This window comes from Cherax quadricarinatus, chromosome 41 (genome assembly GCF_038502225.1).
Source record: "Cherax quadricarinatus isolate ZL_2023a chromosome 41, ASM3850222v1, whole genome shotgun sequence".
Lineage (NCBI taxonomy): Eukaryota > Metazoa > Arthropoda > Malacostraca > Decapoda > Parastacidae > Cherax > Cherax quadricarinatus.
Window position 1 is genome coordinate 26689029 of NC_091332.1, and position 21473 is coordinate 26710501.

At 40.5% G+C, this 21473-nt stretch overlaps 1 protein-coding gene across 6 annotated transcripts in view; it reads right to left on the reverse strand.

The window, feature by feature from the left end:
- Window positions 1–21473, reverse strand: part of LOC128695927 (uncharacterized) — a 131951-nt gene that overhangs the window by 64350 nt on the left and 46128 nt on the right. For all 6 annotated transcript variants that reach the window (XM_070093112.1, XM_070093113.1, XM_070093111.1 and 3 more), the window contains one exon: window positions 8444–8532. In XM_070093112.1, the coding sequence (XP_069949213.1) occupies window positions 8444–8532 (89 nt within the window). The remainder of the gene's footprint in view (window positions 1–8443; window positions 8533–21473) is intronic.

The window sequence follows — 21473 nt, forward strand, 5'->3', positions numbered from 1 at the left end:
CATTGTTGATATTTGCTTCCTTTTTATATTTTTGTAACATTTAAAAAATGTTTTGATACAAGTTCCATTTATGTTTTTTATATTGTCTGTTTGTATATTAAATTTAAAAAATTGTTTTGGTGTGTTTTATTAACAATTGCAAGTTTGCAACATAGAATTTTTTAATCACTTTGTCGGGGGCGGCCTAATATTTTTGGTCTTCGGAGATTGGCAATTGCTCGAAAACTAACCATCAGAAATCAATTTATATGGGATCAGTGACCTTGTATTGAGTTACTCTATCCACCATAGGGAGTTCAGTTCGAATTTCAAATTTTCGGACCCCTTGCGCGATGAAGGGTTTTAAGCCAAGATGGCAAGTTCTGCCTATTCGGCACGACATATATATATATATATATATATATATATATATATATATATATATATATATATATATATATATATGTATATGTATATATATGTATATATATATATGTATGCAAAACAACCACTCTGAAAGAATAGAGAAATTCCAAGCGCTTTCGTGACTACTCACATTATCAAGGAACTATGAAAGTGAAGCATCCAAGGAAGCTATATAAGGGGTCCGGCCAGCACCTCACTATCAGATCCCACAACGGTTAAACACGTGACGCGCGGCGAGCCAACTTGGATAGGTCCTTTGCACAACTCACCCCCAAGCTATTTATTTGTCCAGTGTATTATTAAATTCTTCCCAAATTCTATTAATTATAAATGGATCTAATTTATATAAACCAAAGGAAATATTCATATTATTGTCAAAACTGCTTTTTATGAAACAAGATTCAATTATATTCCTGTCGACCATGGACTTGCTTGATACTACTTTCTCAACTTTTTGAAAATCAATTGGATGGTTAAAATCTCTTACATGAATAAATAGAGCATTGGAATCTTGTCCAGTTCTAATGCTATATTTATGTTGTTTTAATCTTAGTTCGAGATTTTTACCAGTTTGACCGTAATAAACTTTATCGCAAATTTTACAAGGAATCTTATAGACACATCCATCAGCATTTTGGGGGGAATTCTTTATCAAAAGTTTTTTTACTTTATCAAGATTTTTGAATACAACTTTAATATTAAAAGTCTTAAGAAGAGAAGGCATATCAACCAAGTTTTCATGGTAAGGGAGAACCAACATATTTTTAGTTGAATAAGGCTGGTTGTCCCTTTTTGGATTATAAAAAGTGTTTCTAGCAACTTTAAAACATTTATCAATTACATTTCTTGGGTATATTAAATCATTACCTATTTCATAAATTTTGGATATTTCCTCATCTATGAACTAAGGACTACAAATTCGTAAAGCTCTCAAAAACATTGATGAGAAAACAGACAGTTTGACTATCTTGATGCGAGGAATAATAGTGGACATAGGAACAGTTATTTGTAGGTTTTCTGTAAATTTTAAATTTGAATTCATTATTACCCTTAATAATTAAAACATCTAGAAAAGGCAATGAGTTATTTTCTTCAAACTCAACAGTAAAGTTTATAGAATGGGCTAAGCTATTTAATTTTCCAAGAAAATGGTGTATATCTACATTTTTGGGCATAAGACACAAAATATCATCAACATATCTGAACCATTTAGCTCTATTAGGGAGGATTGTGTTAAGCAACCTTGTTTCAAAAAATTCCATGAATAGGTTACTAAGAACAGGTGAAAGAGGTTTTCTCATTGCCATACCAAACTTCTGAGTGTAAAACTTATCATTAAATACAAATTTTGCATCAACAATGCAAAGTTTAATAAGTTTAATGATAGTAGGAACTGGCAATGGTAAATCATAGTTAACGAGTTCTTCAGATAAGAAACTTAATAAATCATCAACAGGAACTTTCGTAAACAAGGAAGTAACATCAAAACCAACCATGTTAAAATCATTTAAGTCAGTCAAGGAGCTTAATTTATCAACCAAGTCTATGTTGTTTTTAACATTAAAGTTAGAAATTTTGTCAACAATAGGGCTCAAAATATCAACAAGCCATTTGGATAATTTATATGAAACTGACCCTATGGAGCTAATAATTGGTCTGACTGGATTCCCTGGTTTGTGTGTTTTTATTAGTCCATATATGTAAGGTAAAGATGGATTAGTGGAAGTAAATTGTTTGACTAATTCATCTTGCATGCTAATAACAATTTTGTAATTACCTTATCAGATGAAATTTTAGACAAACATACAACTGCTGCTCTAGGTTTTGGCCTAAGTTTTGCAACTTCAAAAAAACTTAATAATGTTGAAATTGCAAAAGCCTTTTGTAACTTTGAAAAATTTTCTGATTTATCCTCTGATGAAATTAATATTAGTAAAGGAATGGTATACAGCTCTATGTTAAAACCAAACATTCCCAATTGCCCTCAAAGATTCTTTAAGTCTTATGATACACTTAATAACAATAAAAATTTGCGCCTTACTAAAGCAGACAAAATAAATGCAATAGTAATTATGAAAGAAAATGATTACCAAGAAAAAATGAATAATCTCTTAGATGATACTGAAACCTATTCTAAACTTAGGAAAAATCCCCTAGAAACCGTTAACAGCAATTTCAATAAAACAATAAAACTTCTACTGAAAGGCAAAGATGAATTAGTCAAACAATTTACTTCCACTAATCCATCTTTACCTTACATGTATGGACTAATAAAAACACACAAACCAGGGAATCCAGTCAGACCAATTATTAGCTCCATAGGGTCAGTTTCATATAAATTATCCAAATGGCTTGTTGATATTTTGAGCCCTATTGTTGGCAAAATTTCTAACTTTAATGTTAAAAACAACATAGACTTGGTTGATAAATTAAGCTCCTTGACTGACTTAAATGATTTTAACATGGTTAGTTTTGATGTTACTTCCTTGTTTACGAAAGTTCCTGTTGATGATTTATTAAGTTTCTTATCTGAAGAACTCGTTAACTATGATTTACCATTGCCAGTTCCTACTATCATTAAACTTATTAAACTTTGCATTGTTGATGCAAAATTTGTATTTAATGATAAGTTTTACACTCAGAAGTTTGGTATGGCAATGGGAAATCCTCTTTCACCTGTTCTTAGTAACCTATACATGGAATTTTTTGAAACAAGGTTGCTTAACACAATCCTCCCTAATAGAGCTAAATGGTTCAGGTATGTTGATGATATTTTGTGTCTTATGCCCAAAAATGTAGATATACACAATTTTCTATAAACTTTACTGTTGAGTTTGAAGAAAATAACTCATTGCCTTTTCTAGATGTTTTAATTATTAAGGGTAATAATGAATTCAAATTTAAAATTTACAGAAAACCTACAAATAACTGTTCCTATGTCCACTATTATTCCTCGCATCAAGATAGAGTCAAACTGTCTGTTTTCTCGTCAATGTTTTTGAGAGCTTTACGAATTTGTAGTCCTGAGTTCATAGATGAGGAAATATCCAAAATTTATGAAATAGGTAATGATTTAAAATACTCAAGAAATGTAATTGATAAATCTTTTAAAGTTGCTAGAAACACTTTTTATAATCCAAAAAGGGGCAACCAGCCTTATTCAACTAAAAATATGTTGGTTCTCCCTTACCATGAAAACTTGGTTGATATGCCTTCTCTTCTTAAGACTTTTAATATTAAAGTTGTATTCAAAAATCTTGATACAGTAAAAAAACTTTTGATAAAGAATTCCCCCCAAAATGCTGATGGATGTGTCTATAAGATTCCTTGTAAAATTTGCGATAAAGTTTATTACGGTCAAACTGGTAAAAATCTCGAACTAAGATTAAAACAACATAAATATAGCATTAGAACTGGACAAGATTCCAATGCTCTATTTATTCATGTAAGAGATTTTAACCATCCAATTGATTTTCAAAAAGTTGAGAAAGTAGTATCAAGCAAGTCCATGGTCGACAGGAATATAATTGAATCTTGTTTCATAAAAAGCAGTTTTGACAATAATATGAATATTTCCTTTGGTTTATATAAATTAGATCCATTTATAATTAATAGAATTTGGGAAGAATTTAATAATACACTGGACAAATAAATAGCTTGGGGGTGAGTTGTGCAAAGGACCTATCCAAGTTGGCTCGCCGCGCGTCACGTGTTTAACCGTTGTGGGATCTGATAGTGAGGTGCTGGCCGGACCCCTTATATAGCTTCCTTGGATGCTTCACTTTCATAGTTCCTTGATAATGTGAGTAGTCACGAAAGCGCTTGGAATTTCTCTATTCTTTCAGAGTGGTTGTTTTGCATATTTTGAAATCACCTGTTTACTGTGATCTTATTGCATATATATATATATATATATATATATATATATATATATATATATATATATATATATATATATATATATATATATATATATATATATATATATATATTTATATATATATATATATTATTTTTTTTTATTATCACACTGGCCGATTCCCACCAAGGCAGGGTGGCCCGAAAAAGAAAAACTTTCACCATCGTTCACTCCATCACTGTCTTGCCAGAAGGGTGCTTTACACTACAGTTATTGAACTGCAACATTAACACCCCTCCTTCAGAGTGCAGGCACTGTACTTCCCATCTCCAGGACTCAAGTCCGGCCTGCCGGTTTCCCTGAACCCCTTCATAAATGTTACTTTGCTCACACTCCAACAGCACGTAAAGTATTAAAAACCATTCGTCTCCATTCACTCCAATCAAAAACGCTCACGCATGCCTGCTGGAAGTCTAAGCCCCTCGCACAGAAAACCTCCTTTACCCCCTCCCTCCAACCTTTCCTAGGCCGACCCCTACCCCCCCCTTCCTTCCACTACAGGCTGATACACTCTTGAAGTCACTCTGTTTCGCTCCATTCTCTCTACATGCCCGAACCACCTCAACAACCCTTCCTCAGCCCTCTGGGCAACAGTTTTGGTAATCCCGCACCTCCTCCTAACTTCCAAACTACGAATTCTCTGCATTATATTAACACCACACATTGCCCTCAGACATGGCATCTCCACTGCCTCCAGCCTTCTCCTCGCTGCAACATTCATCACCCATGCTTCACACCCATATAAGAGCATTGGTAAAACTATACTCTCATACATTCCCCTCTTTGCCTCCAAGGACAAAGTTCTTTGTCTCCACAGACTTTAAGTGCACCCCTCACCCTTTTCCCCTCATCAATTCTATGATTCTCCTCATCTTTCATAGACCCATCCGCTGACACGTCCACTCCCAAATATCTGAATACATTCACCTCCTCCATACTCTCTCCCTCCAATCTGATATCCAATCTTTCATCACCTAATCTTTTTGTTATCCTCATAACCTTACTCTTTCCTGTATTCACTTTTAATTTTCTTCTTTTGCACACCCTACCAAATTCATCCACCAATCTCTGCACCTTCTCTTCAGAATCTCCCAAGAGCACAGTGTCATCAACAAAGAGCAACTGTGACAACTCCCACTTTATATGTGATTCTTTATCTTTTAACTCCACGCCTCTTGCCAAGACCCTCGCATTTACTTCTCTAACAACCCCATCTATAAATATATTAAACAACCACGGTGACATCACACATCCTTGTCTAAGGCCTACTTTTACTGGGAAATAATTTCCCTCTTTCCTACATACTCTAACTTGAGCCTCACTATCCTCGTAAAAACTCTTCACTGCTTTCAGTAACCTACCTCCTACACCATACACCTGCAACATCTGCCACATTGCCCCCCTATCCACCCTGTCATACGCCTTTTCCAAATCCATACATGCCACAAAGACCTCTTTAGCCTTATCTAATTACTGTTCACTTATATGTTTCACTGTAAACACCTGGTCCACACACCCCCTACCTTTCCTAAAGCCTCCTTGTTCATCTGCTATCCTATTCTCCGTCTTACTCTTAATTCTTTCAATAATAACTCTACCATACACTTTACCAGGTATACTCAACAGACTTATCCCCCTATAATTTTTGCACTCTCTTTTGTCCCCTTTGCCTTTATACAAAGGAACTATGCATGCTCTCTGCCAATCCATAGGTACCTTACCCTCTTCCATACATTTATTAAATAATTGCACCAACCACTCCAAAACTATATCCCCACCTGCTTTTAACATTTCTATCTTTATCCCATCAATCCCGGCTGCCTTACCCCCTTTCATTTTACCTACTGCCTCACAAACTTCCCCCACACTCACAACTGGCTCTTCCTCACTCCTACAAGATGTTACTCCTCCTTGCCCTATACACCAAATCACAGCTTCCCTATCTTCATCAACATTTAACAATTCCTCAAAATATTCCCTCCATCTTCCCAATACCTCTAACTCTCCATTTAATAACTCTCCTCTCCTATTTTTAACTGACAAATCCATTTGTTCTCTAGGCTTTCTTAACTTGTTAATCTCACTCCAAAACTTTTTCTTATTTTCAACAAAATTTGTTGATATCATCTCACCCACTCTCTCATTTGCTCTCTTTTTACATTGCTTCACCACTCTCTTAACCTCTCTCTTTTTCTCCATATACTCTTCCCTCCTTGCATCACTTCTACTTTGTAAAAACTTCTCATATGCTAACTTTTTCTCCCTTACTATATATATATATATATATATATATATATATATATATATATATATATATATATATATATATATATATATATATATATATATATATATAGTTGATCAGACCCTGATCCACCATGAGGCCTGATCTCAGACCGGGCCGCGGGGGCGTTGACCCCCAAAACCCTCTCCAGGTAAACTCCAGCTTACATATATATATATATAATATATATATATATATATATATATATATATATATATATATATATATATATATATATATATATATATATATATATCGTGTCGAATAGACAGAACTTGCGATCTTGGCTTAAATAGCAACGCTCATCTTGCCATATAGGACAAGCGAAAATTTGTGTATGCTATAATTTCGCCAAAATCATTCTGAACCTAACGAAATAAATATATTTCATTGTGTTTTAGTATTAAATTACTGTTACCTGGAGTTTACCTGGAGAGAGTTCCGGGGGTCAACGCCCCCGCGGCCCGGTCTGTGACCAGGCCTCCTGGTGTATCAGAGCCTGATCAACCAGGCTGTTGCTGCTGGCTGCACGCAAACCAACGTACGAGCCACAGCCCTGCTGATCCGGAACTGACTTTAGGTGCTTGTCCAGTGTCAGCTTGAAGACTGCCAGGGGTCTGTTGGTAATCCCCCTTATGTGTGCTGGGAGGCAGTTGAACAGTCTCGGGCCCCTGACACTTATTGTATGGTCTCTTAACGTGCTAGTGACACCCCTGCTTTTCATTGGGGGGATGGTGCATCGTCTGCAAAGTCTTTTGCTTTCGTAGTGAGTGATTTTCGTGTGCAAGTTCGGTACTAGTCCCTCTAGGATTTTCCAGGTGTATATAATCATGTATCTCTCCCTCCTGCGTTCCAGGGAATACAGGTTTAGGAACTTCAAGCGCTCCCAATAATTGAAGTGTTTTATCTCCGTTATGCGCGCCGTAAAAGTTCTCTGTACATTTTCTAGGTCGGCAATTTCACCTGCCTTGAAAGGTGCTGTTAGTGTGCAGCAATATTCCAGCCTAGATAGAACAAGTGACCTGAAGAGTGTCATCATGGGCTTGGCCTCCCTAGTTTTGAAGGTTCTCATTATCCATCCTGTCATTTTTCTAGCAGATGCGATTGATACAATGTTATGGTCCTTGAAGGTGAGATCCTCCGACATGATCACTCCCAGGTCTTTGACGTTGGTGTTTCGCTCTATTTTGTGGCCAGAATTTGTTTTGTACTCTGATGAAGATTTAATTTCCTCATGTTTACCATATCTGAGTAATTGAAATTTCTCATCGTTGAACTTCATATTGTTTTCTGCAGCCCACTGAAAGATTTGGTTGATGTCCGCCTGGAGCTTTGCAGTGTCTGCAATGGAAGACACTGTCATGCAGATTCGGGTGTCATCTGCAAAGGAAGACACGGTGCTGTGGCTGACATCCTTGTCTATGTCGGATATGAGGATGAGGAACAAGATGGGAGCGAGTACTATAAGGAAATCTAAAATATATTTAGTTGGGTTAGGCTAAAATAAATTGCTCTTGTTATAACAAGGTTAGGTAAGTTTTCTAAGTTTCTTTTGGTGCAATATTAAAAAAAATTACATTAACATTAATGAAAAAATGTATCTTTAAACGTACAAGAGAAAATTTTGGAAAGGGCTTAATTTTAAACGAGTTCTTGCTAATTGACCAGTTTTGCATATTCGGCACGACATATATATATATATATATATATATATATATATATATATATATATATATATATATATATATAATTTACATTATTGCATCTTATATATATGTAGGCCACATTTAGTTTTCCAAAAGGAATTACGTAAAATCTAGCAAGCCTTAACTCACCTGGGTTGGGGTCGTAGAAGGCGGAGTAGAGCAATATGTCTGTGTTACTGAGCCTCGTAAGTTGCCAGAGCACGTTCACCCACTCTATCCTGTATGGTAGATCCATTTAGTTTAAGTTTGACATCTTTATTACGTACCCCATACCCATCCTGTGGGCGGTAGTCAAAGAATTACAGAAGAACATAATGGGTCCAGGGACTGAACTGCAATGTTTTGATAGCTGAACAAGTTACAAAGGTAACGAACTATTTACATGCTTATATGTGGTCACAACAGTAATGAGTTATTATAGGTAAACATTAATTAGGTCATATACACACACACACACACACATGTGGGCAAAGTCAGGGTATTTCTCCAGAATGGTCTGTAATATACCACTGTGGATAAAATACTTTGTCATTTCTTGAACATTTCTGAGTAAATTGTCTCTGAATGCATTAATTTTATCCAGTACATAATGACGCAGGGTGTGACAATAGTCCATCTGGCAAAGTTTACATTTGGTTTGGTCTACATCTGGTGGTGGTGATTTAACCTGCCAAAGATACTTGTAACCTAGCCGGAGCCGGGCGGTAGTGACATCCAAGAGTCTGCTTATTTTGTTGGATGCACCATAGATATGTGGCTCCCCCTGCATGATGGAATGATAATAGATGGACTGACTGGTGACACTCAGCCACCAGTCTTTAAGTCAATAAAATTCAACTGAAATTCTTTTCCTATTATTTTTCTCAAACCGCTACCTAACAACCCAAGATTGTAATCTATTCCCTTCTGAAGGCATGTAATTTAGCCAATTCATCTGAAGACCATTGAGATGGAATCCACAAAAGGTGCACTCCGACTCCACTGTCCACAATCCTACCATACCTGTGTCTGGCTTCTGACACAAGCATGCCACAGTTTATACTAAAGGAGTTGAAAGCATTTATAGATGATAGAGAATTAGTTACAAGTGTCAGCCTTAGATACATAGACGCTTTTAAGTACAAGGAGTATGGTAAACAGTTACGTTTGAAGGGTAGAGGCTCAGTTATTGATGATCAAGTACCTGACAAATATTATCTCCCATGTAGATAAATGGTTCACTGAACAGAAAAGTTGATAAATTAGACACATGTGCGATACTTGGTTATCTTTATTGTGGAAACATTTTTCCACACAGTGGCTTCATCAGTCCAGTACAAAGAAGAATGGTGAAGAACAAAGGGACTCATTACCTCAAACTCCTTCTGCTCGTCACCATTCTTCTTTGTATTGGACTGGTGAAGCCACTGTGTGGAGAAACGTTTCCACAATAGAAACCCAAGTGTTGCACATGATTCTAATTTATCATTATCCACACTCACTGCCACAATTTCTCTTGCAAGTCTTGCATTCCTTTAATTACTCATCCCCTCAGTGGAAATACGTATAAGAGAATTATTTCTTCTTTTCCCATTAGATACTGGAGACACATTAACCAGGGGACAGGGGTTATAAGATACTGGAGTCACATTAACCAGGGGACAGGGGTTATAAGATACTGGAGACACATTAACCAGGGGACAGGGGTTATAAGATACTGGAGACACATTAACCAGGGGACAGGGGTTATAAGATACTGGAGACACATTAACCAGGGGACAGGGGTTATAAGATACTGGAGACAGATTAACCAGGGGACAGGGATTATAAGATACTAGTAGTAGTGAGAATGTAGCCATTGAGAGGTCACGTCCCCCTCAGATCAAATAAAAAGTTGTCCAAGGTGTTTTCTGTACCAAGATGACATTGTGTTGATCTGAGAGGGACGTGACCTCTCATTGGCTACATTCTCACTACTGCTACTACTCTGCACCTCTCCTTCCGACAGTATTTAAGTCTCTGCACTGTCGCTTGATCTTCATCACAGTCAACTCACACACACACCTTCGTCGACCAACGATCTCGCCTCTCTAATTACCCCGTGTTGAGAGTGACTTTCCTCAGTGGTGGTTACTGGACCTACGTCTTCACCATCAGGATTAATGCGTCGGTGGCTGCCTACCCAAGGGTAGGAGGCCTCCCTCTGCACTCCTGTTGCTGTCTGAAGTCTCCACGCCTCAGCCTGAATGTGAAGTCTGCACACCATACAGCCAGTGTTGCCTCTCTTCATCCAGTGTTGGTTACTAGACCTTCGTCTAGACCAGCAGGATTGGTGCGTCGGTGGCTGCCTACCCAAGGGCAGGAAGTCTCCCACTGCACTCCTGTTGCTGTCTGAAGTCTCCACGCCATACAGCCAGTGTTGCCTCTACTCGCCGCTCACAGCCAGTGTTGCCTCTCCTCGACGTTCAGGGCATACAGTGCTCCATCAAGCTACAGCTCACCTCCTCAGTGTCCTGTTCCTCCAGCGACGGACTCCACCAGAAAACTTTAAAGTTATAGCCAGGCAAGTACATGTGTCTACTTCACACGTACTTGCCTAGCCAATTATTCTCACAGATTTGGCCGCCACATCTAATTTACGATGCCTTCAATGCCTTCCACTTCCTTCCCCTTTACCATTCCTCCTCTACCGCCAGCACCTGCCTCTACTCTGTCTACTCCAGCCTCTAAGGCCTACCCTGCCTCTACCTCTTCCAAACCCAATTCTTTCTCGCTTAACCTCAAATACTCTAAATCTGATCATGTCACTATCTGTCCTGGAAATTTATTGTACTAGATCACTGGCGCACCTCAGCTGAAAGTCTTTAAAACCAACTCAGGCTTCAAACTCCTCCTTGACAGACACTTTTACGAAACGTACACCGCAACCGAGACCAGACAAAAACTTCTCAATGCAGTCTTCACTATTATCTGGACTCCTGAGCACCGCGCCAAATGCACAGTGATCGCAAAACACATAGACTATTCTCTCCTGACTGCCTATGACACAAACAAAGAAGACTTAATCAAAGACATTAGTACTAAGAACAAAGTCTCTGGTGACGATATTTACAGACCTGAAAACTCTATCATCCTCAAAATCCGCTGTTCAAATCCTTCTGACGCCTATACACTCTTTAATCAAGGAATCCTTGCCAAGACCATCCGCATTACTCCGAACACTCTCTTCACTCCAAACTTTCACCCCATCACACAATGTCTGAAATGCTACAAATTCGGCCACGACAAAATCTCATGCATTTCCACACAAATCTGCTCTAGATGTTCAGCAACTGGCCACTTCTGGAACACTTGCAACCTCCCCCTTAAATGTTCTAACTGCGGCGGGTCTCACACTGCAGTTGCAAATTCCTGCCCTTCTAGAAAAGACATTCTCTCCACCCTCAGAGCTAGCCAACCTCCCTCCCTCCCCAACCCCTTCCCTGCACCTCCCTCCCCTTCCATACCTCCCTCCCCTACCCCCAATGCCTGGGCCTCCCCATGCACTTGGTCTACCTCTCCTACTCTACACACATCCAACACCAACACACAGACTACAAGCACTCCTCCTTCTACACCTACACCCACACTAGACTACAAAACTGTCAACTCGCCACTGCTACTCACTCTGAGATGGTCATCTCTCAAGCTTACCAAGCAGACTACTCGCATGTATTTAACCTAATCTTGTCTGCTAACAATCTTCCCTCTTTAATTATCCCTCCTTCCTGCTTCTCTTCTAAGCCCCCTACAACCTCTACCTCCTCACTCTCTCCCACCCCCCCACTTCCTACACCCACCAGCTCTCCTCCTCCCCTACCCCTCTTCACTTCTTCTACCCCTCCAACCAACACCCCTACTGCTGCTGCTACGACCACCCCTCCCCCCACCTCCTTACCCACTTCCTCATCCCCTACCAAAGCTTCCACTTCCTCATCCCTTACCATAGCTTCCACTTCCTCATCCCCTACCAAAGCTTCCACTTCCTGTGCATCCACCTTCGCCCACTCCTCCACCACAACCAAAACTTCATCCAGGTCCAACTCCACCTCCTCCAGACAAAATCCACTCAAACCTAAACCTGCCCCAACTTCTGACAGACAGACCAAAGAACATAAAAACAGATCCATCTCTTCCTCCCCCTCCAGGAAACGGGTCCGTAACACCTACAAACACACACCCACCAATGGCACCACTATTACGGGCTTTAATCCAAACTCCCCCGACATCAACTTTGCTATGACGAAACCATTAAATCATGTTTAAGGTGATTCAGTTCAACATACGTTCTTACTTTACAATTAGACACCTACTGGCCGAGCTCCTTGAAGCAGAGAGGCCAGATATTGTTTTGCTAAACAGTACCTGCCTCAAAGCCCCTCAACGTATCTGCCATTATGGTTATACTGCACTACAGTCCCCCTATGATCCCCACGATGGTGTTGCCATCCTTGTCAAATCCAACATAAAACACGAATTTCTCCCAATCCCTTTTATACACCAACAATGCCTTGCAGTCAGAATACACACCCACCTTGGCCCCTTTATTTTTTTTCACCACCTATTCTCGCCCAAACACTATTCTCAACATACACGACCTTTCCTTAGTCTTCAACTACACCAACACACCAACATACCTACTAGCTGACATGAATGACAAACACACAGCCTTTCATCACACCAGTAACAACCAACTTGGTCACCAATTACTCAACTTCACAAACCATAAACACCTAATTCATCTCGGCCCAGACTTCAACACCTTCTACAATCACACTGGCCAATGCAAACCAGACATCATTCTGGCAAACCGAGCCAGCTCTCTATTTCAACAATACATCTCACCTGGCCCTATTACAGGCTCTGATCACATCCCAGTCATCTTACACATCTCCTCCAACCCTATCCTTATCCCAGCTACACCTTCCTTCTCCTACAAGAACGCTGACTGGGATGCTTTCAAACAACACATAGACAGTACTAACCTCACCTATGACTACAACAACAAACCTATCTCTGACACCGACACTCAACTTGATCTCATCCAGGACACCATTACACAAGCAGCCAACATTGCAATACCAAAGAAAACTCACACCACTCGTTATTCCTTCAAACCCTCAATCAGAACAAGAAGACTAATTATCTGCTCAGAGTAGAAAAATTGGACGTGTTTCTTTCCACCTGTTGTCTATGTTCCCCATCAGTAAAATGGGTACCTGGGTGTTAGTCGACTGGTGTGGGTCGCATCCTGGGACACTGACCTAAGGAGGCCTGGTCACAGACCGGGCCGCGGGGGCGTTGACCCCCGGAACTCTCTCCAGATAAACTCCAGATAAACAACCGCTTCCTCTACAACACAAATAGATTTAATCAAGTCCGATTAGATCTCATTTACCTTAGAAACAACATTTTACACAGCCTAGACCAAGACCACAACAATCACTGGTCACAACTCATACAACAAGCGGACAAACAGTGTATTAAAAACACTAAAGCCTTCTGGAACTTTATCAAAAAAATCAGAGGCACAACTCCCACCAACAAATTCAAACAAATCACCCACAACAACACACACATCTCAGACCCGCAGGCTGCTGCCAACATCTTCAAACACATCTGGGAGAACATCTACCCTCACCCACCTCACCCTAACGTTATTCAACACATTCAGAACATAGAACACTGGAACACTGCACATACACAAGAAACAACACCAGATAGCCACATACATCTAGACTGTCTTACCTCCTCCCAAGAACTCGACACTCCTTTCACCAACGCAGACATTAAAACTATCCTCAGACACCTTCCTCCAAAGGCTCCTGGTGCCTCTGGCCTAAACCATTTTATCCTAAAACACCTTCCTGACTCTATCATTACTGCCTACACAAACCTCCTCAATGCCTCCCTTGCCTCTACATACTTCCCTTCACTCTTCAAACCTGCTACTGCTATCCTCCTTCCTAAACCCAAAAAAGACCACTCTGATCTTAGAAACTATCGCCCTATCAGCCTCCTCGAAACTTTAGGAAAACTCTTTGAAAAACTCATCAACCATTGCTTTCGCAGATACCTGGAACACAACTCTCTACTTTCTGATGGCCAATTTGGCTTCAGAACACACAGGTCCACACAGGATGTCATTAACATCATTCTCAACTACATCCACATAAACACAAAACAAAGAAACAGGACAGCCCTGGTTGCAAAAGACGTTGAAAAAGCTTTTGACACTGTCTGGCACGATGGGCTCAAGTACAAACTCTGCACTAACTTTAACCTGCCTCTCACTACTCGCAAACTCCTCTGCAACTTCCTAGACGGCCGTACCATGAGAATAAAATTCCAAGGCTGTTACTCTGACTACTTCACACTAAATGTCGGAGTACCCCAGGGATCTGTCCTCTCCCCTACCCTCTACATTTTATACACTAACGACATTCCAACACCTGTATACCACAACTCCATCACACTAGCCTATGCAGACGACATTACACAACTCATCACTCACGCCAATGAAGATACACTCACACACAAAACAAAATGAGGTAGACAGGATAGCCATCTGGGAACAAAAATGGAGGATCAAAACCAATGCAGCTAAATCCAGCATTACATATTTTAACTACAGGAAACGTGATCCTCCATTACCTGTCGAGCTCAGAACAGCTAACACCCGCACTTACATCCCCATCACACAATCTGTCACTGTCCTTGGCGTTAATCTTGACAACCTTCTTCGCTTACATGGACACATTCACTCAAGGCATACAATAGCTAGTAAGGCCCTTGTGGGCCTCTACAAGCTGAAACAAGCCTTTCAATGCACCAAACTACACCTCTACAAATCCCTAATACGTCCTCTGATAACTTTCCTCTAGCTCTCTCTCTTGCAGCTAAAACAAACTTACTTAAACTGCAGCGTGCCCAGAACAAGGCGCTGCGCTGGGTGCTTGATGTAAGATGGGAGGACTTCGCCACAAGCGAGTCTCTCCATGCCCAATTAGACATCACTGCGCTGAATCTGTACTGGAAGACGCTCAGTGACAGACAGATAAACAAACTTGAGACACGACATGACTACTGGACCTCTCTTTTTGACGAAGACATTCGCAGACCCACAAACCAACACAACCTTTTCTACTCCTTGCATGATCCTGCTCCTAACCCTATTTACAAATAACCTTGGATTCGCTGACAGGTACCATTCTCTGACCCACGTTCGCCTTAGCTTTTGGGTTAAGACATGGTTCAGTTCTACACTCCTCTCTAGCGCTAAACTTCGCCTGTCCCTTCCTCCCTGCTCACCCCACCGGAGTCCCAACAGAAGAGCCTGAATTTCTCTTCTCAATATCTGTCCTACAATCGCCATCGCTGCTGGGTTAAGCCCTGGCTCTATTTCTACGACTAAGAACACTTCTCTCCAGCGCTATTCTTCGTCTGTCCCGTCTTCCCCGCTCATCCCATTTGGGATCTTACCTGAACTTGTTCGTTCGTTCTTTCGCTTGATCTTCAGTTAGTTCCAGACTATGGAACTGAACTTCTCCAGGCTGAGGGACTGACAACCTCAAATCTACGACTTCAAGGGTGATGGACTGATTACATCGTCTTCACATCTCTACTGCTCCTGCCTACTTTCTGTACTCGACTGAAGAAGCCTACTGTGTAGGCGAAACGTTTCGGAATAAAGTTGCTTAAATGTTGCCTATGTGTCTTACCCACCAACCTGTCGGTATTGTACACCATTTTGAGTCCTCAGGTCAAGAAGGGAACGTGGTCAGTGGCTGGACAGCATGGAACGAAGTTGACGATCAAGAAGAATGGAAAGACAGAAACGATGAAGAAGAAAGAGACTGCTGTGGAAACATCTAATGCATTCTCCGTGCTACCCGACGAATGTGAGTCGACTACTGGGAACGTCACGACAAACGACGCCATTGAAGGTAAGAATATTGTTGTTGTTGGGGATAGCCAGGTTAGATACATGGATAGGGCGTTCTGCTTGAAGGACAGGAGTAGGAGACAGAGGGTTTGCTTTCCTGGTGCTGGGATGGAGGACATTGTTAGCCAGCTTGACATCATGAACGGTAATGGGATCAACCCTATTATTTGCCTCAGTGCTGGAGGCAATGATGTAGGCAAGCGTAGAATTGAGGATTTAGTTAGAAAGTTCAGGACAGCTATAGACATAATTAGGAAGAAGGGGGGCACCCTGTTATATATGGCATTTTGCCAAGAAGGTGTTGGTAATGAATGGTTGTCTAGAGCAATTGGTATAAATTGTTGGCTGGATAAACACTATAAGGATAATGCAGTACCATTCATTGACAACTGGGACAACTTCTATGGCCGAAATGACATGTATACCAGAGATGGGGTTCACTTATCCAGGGCAGGTGTGGGTTTTCTTGCTAGCTCAGTTGAGGGGGTTGTTAGGACTTTAAATTAGGATTAGTTAGAGGTATGGGTTTAGAAATGATAAATAATGAGTATGGATATATTGACTTGTGCTCTGATATTAAGAATCTTAATAGTAACTGTCGTGGAGTAACTCTGGGTAATGATAATTTCAGAAATTGTGTAAAAACAAAGATGAAAAGGAAAAATGTGCAGAAGAAAAAACATATGATGGTATTTTATGCTAACAGTGTGAGTGAAAAGTTCAATAGATAAGAGTAGCGAGGGAGTATATAGTAACAATAGTTTCATTGCCGGCTACTTGTTAAGGTAGGGTAAGTCCAGCTCCTGCTATCCCCCCTCCCTTTTTTCCCCTCCTCGAAAGTGATAGTTTGATTGCCGGCTGCTTGTTAAGGTAGGGTCAGTCTAGCTCCCGCTATCCCTTCCCCTCCCTTCTTCCCCCCCCCCCCGAAAGGTGGCGTGTGGGGCTCCGGTCAAACAGTAAATCACTCGACTCACAGCTCCCAACACTACTGTAAGTACATGCCTGCTCATATTCTAGTGGACCTGCCAGTGGCCGGACATTTCTCGCATCGTAAAACCTTAAATAAAATTAGGGAAACCTATTTTTGGCCAAAAATGTCGTCAGATGTCACTACCTATTGTAGATCGTGTAAAGTTTGCCAATTGTCATCCTCCCGAGGTACCAGGCGAGTACCTATGGTCAAAATGCCAATCTTTACGGTACCGTTTGCAAGAGTAGCTATTGACATCGTTGGTCATTTATCTCCACTTTCATCTGGGGGACACAGATATATATTAACATTAGTTGATTATGCTTCGAGTTTCCCTGAAGCCGTTCCCTTAAAGACCATAACTACTACAGAGGTGGCTGAAGCCCTTTTGTCCATCTTCTCCAGAGTGGGCATCCCTAGAGAAATTTTGTCTGACCCTGGGACACAATTCACATCTGACTTAATGCATCTATACCAGCTTCTGGGAGTGAAGCCTCTCTTCACCACACCCTATCATCCCAGCTGTAATGGGAGGATTGAGCGCCAGCATTCGATTTTCAAGTCCATTTTAAGGAAACTTTGCTCCCTTAAACCTAAGGAGTGGCATCGTTACCTACCCTGTGCTTTGTTTGCCATGAGGGAAGTTCCCAGTGACTCTTTGGGGTTTTCACCTTTTGAACTTCTCTATGATAGACAGGCCAGAGCCCCATTGTCCATCCTTCATGACTTATGGACTAATGAGGATGTAAAGGCTGAGGTTCAGTCTTCTTATCAGTTTCTCCTTGACCTTAGATCCAAGCTTGAGGAGACCCCTGACAGAGTTTCGAAAAACTTAAGCTTGTCAATGGACCAGTACAAAACCTATTTTGATTCCAAAAGTCAGAGGAGAAGTTTTAAAGTAGGGGATGAAGTTCTGGTACTTTTGTCTATCAAGTCAAATAAATTATTAGTAGCATGGAAAGGTCCATATAAAGCATTAAAAATTTGTGGGAAAGTTGACTACCTCATAGAAGTCAAGGGGAAACCTAAGCTTTATCATATCAACATCCTTAAGAAATATTACCGAAGAAATTCGGTTAACTGCCTTAATAACTTTGACTTAGTTTTTCCACACGAACTTGATAAGACAACTGAAGAATGTAAGGTGTGCGTAATTGACACCTCTAACTTAGACTATGATGAAGAACTACATGACTTGGTGACTCTTGACCACTCGGGCGCAACCAACATTAATATTAATGAATCTTTTGATGACCATAAGAGACATGAACTACTTCAATGTATGAGTAACTTTTCAGACGTCTTTACTGATATTCCAGGTGTTACCTCCACGGTAGTCCATAAGATTGACTTAGTGACAGACAATCCTATCAAACGAAAATTATACCCAGTTTCAGTTCACCTTAGGGATGCATTTGACCAAGAGGTAGACAAATTATTAAAACTAAAGATCATTGAACCTTCAGTATCTGCATATTGCTCACCAGTAGTCATGGTTAAGGAGGATAATTCATATAGACTTGCTATTGACTTCAGAGGCCTTAATGCTATAACTCGGTGGGATGCTGAACCTATGCCCTTAATAGATAGCGATCTACACAAATTTTATGGCTTCCTTCTTTTCAGAGATTGATATTGCGCAGGCATATCAAGTAATGTTAGATCCTTCTTCTAAGCAGTACACCGCTTTTCCTACACACCAAGGACTGATGCAATATAGAACTATGCCCTTCGGTTTGGTAACTGCCTGTGAGACTGATGAGAAAGGTCTTGGGTAATATGCCAAATGTTTCAGTTTATTTTGATAACATTTACGTAATGACATCCACGTGGGGCGAACATATCCAAACATTAACATCAGTTTTGCGTAGGTTACGCTCACATGGCCTCACTGCCAAGCCGAAGAAATGCTTCCTTGGGTATAACAAGATTAGATATCTTGGACTGATACTTTCTAACTCTCTGCAGCCTCTCCCCAGTAAGATCAAAGCTTTATTAGAATTTAAATTCCCCAAAACCAAGAAGCTCATGCGTAGCTTTCTTGGTTCTGTAAATTTTTATGCACGGTTTATCCCGAACCTTATTGATCTTACAGGCATCTTATCCGACTTCCTTAAAAAGTCTGTGAAGGAACCTCTTGAATTTTCCGACGTAGCTCGGGAAAAGTTTAATGAGATTAAAAGTATCTTTTTGAAAGACCCTATACTTAAGATTCCAGATATTAATAAAACATTTTGTTTAAGAACTGATGCCTCCAATACTGGCTTAGGTGCAGTGTTACTAAAATACCATGATGGTACTCCCTTCCCTGTATGCTTCCTAAGCCGGAAACTCCTTCCTGCAGAAACGAGACACTCCACCATAGAAAAGGAATGTTTGGCCCTTGTGTGGGGTATCTCCAAACTTAAATTTTATTTGCTGGGAAAAGAATTCATTTTAGAAACGGACCACAAACTTTTGATATACCTAGAAACTTTTAAGGGAACCAACAGTCGCCTCTTGAGGTGGACATTGGCACTCCAGGCTTTTAAGTTCCATATTGTGCATATCAATGGTTCATCCAATTATTTCTCTGACTGGTTAAGTCGTGACAGTCAGTAGAAGATTTGTTGCCTTACGCGACTTCCACATGTTAGAACTTTTTCCTCGCCTATTCTTCTTATACTCCTTGACTATAAGTCTTGGTATGGGGGAGTGTGAGGGAAAAGTTCAATAGATAGGAGTAGCGAGGGAGTATATAGTAACAATAGTTTCATTGCTGGCTACTTGTTAAGGAAGGGTAAGTCCAGCTCCCGCTATCCCCCCCCTTTTTCCCCCTCCCCGAAAGTGATAGTTTGATTGCCGGCTGCTTGTTAAGGTAGGGTCAGTCTAGCTCCCGCTATCCCTTCCCCTCCCTTCTTCCCCCCCCGAAAGGTGACGTGTGGGGCTCCGGTCAAACAGTAAATCACTCGACTTACAGCTCCCAACACAACTGTAAGTACATGCCTACTCATATTCTAGTGGACTTATTGGTTAAAAGCTTCACTTTTGACAAATAATTAACTTAGTCCTTTCAGTCTTGATAGGTTAAATGTTTTAATAATCACCACATCTTTTAGGTTTTGTACTTATCATGGAGAGTGATTTCTTAAGCAGTGAGATAAGAGATAAGATTTCGTTTGGATTTTTAACCCCGGAGGATTAGCCACCCAGGATAACCCAAGAAAGTCAGTGCGTCATCGAGGACTGTCTAACTTATTTCCATTGGGGTCCTTAATCTTGTCCCCCAGGATGCGACCCACACCAGTCGACTAACACCCAGGTACCTATTTGCTGCTAGGTGAACAGGACAACAGGTGTAAGGAAACGTGTCGAAATGTTTCCACCCGCCGGGAATCGAACCCGGGCCCTCCGTGTGTGAAGCGGGAGCTTTAGCCACCAGGCCACCGGGCCTGGGTAATCTGTCTCTCTTTACAGCTTGAAATGACAGAGAGGGTCACCTGCCAATCAACGAGTAGAATTGAAGGAGACGGACTAACGTTCTGAGATGTCCCAATTTCTGATCCACTTACCTGTTTGTGTATGCAAGTAGCAGGATATAACCCCTCATCATTGCAGTGGAAAAAAACCTGCTTTCCTGTCATCTGGACGGATTGTTGACGGCTATAAAATCTGTGAAGAACGAGCCGGTGGGTTGTCATCAACACCTGCGACCCCCCCCCCATCAGCGGCAACGGCTACGATTTCAACAACACGCAGTGTCACCAACACCAGACACCCAAGTTTTATATATATATATTAGCATTGAATTCAGATATCATTTATATTTTTCATTTTCTTTAAGGTAGGATCAATATTTCACATTTAAGTGTTTTATATTTTAAATTTTCTAAATAATACAGTGTTTATGTTTGTCAGTTTTTGTTCTTTTTCTATTCATTAATTTTCCTGAGGAGGAGCCAGCCTTGGTAATACTGACTGAAGTTGTTACAGGGCTGAGTAAGCCTTCACAACAGTCGAAGTGCAAGAAATAAAATTAATGAATTACGTTTGGTAGCATGTGCTGGGAACTTTGATATTGCATTAACTGAAACTTGGTATGATTTAAAGAGTCGGGATATGATTGCCGAGTGTAATATTCAAGGGTTTAAGTTGTTCCATGTGGATAGATGTAATGGGAAGGGGGGAGGAGTTGCATTATATGTTCGAGAAAATATTAATTGTTGCATAAAAACAGGTATAAAAAT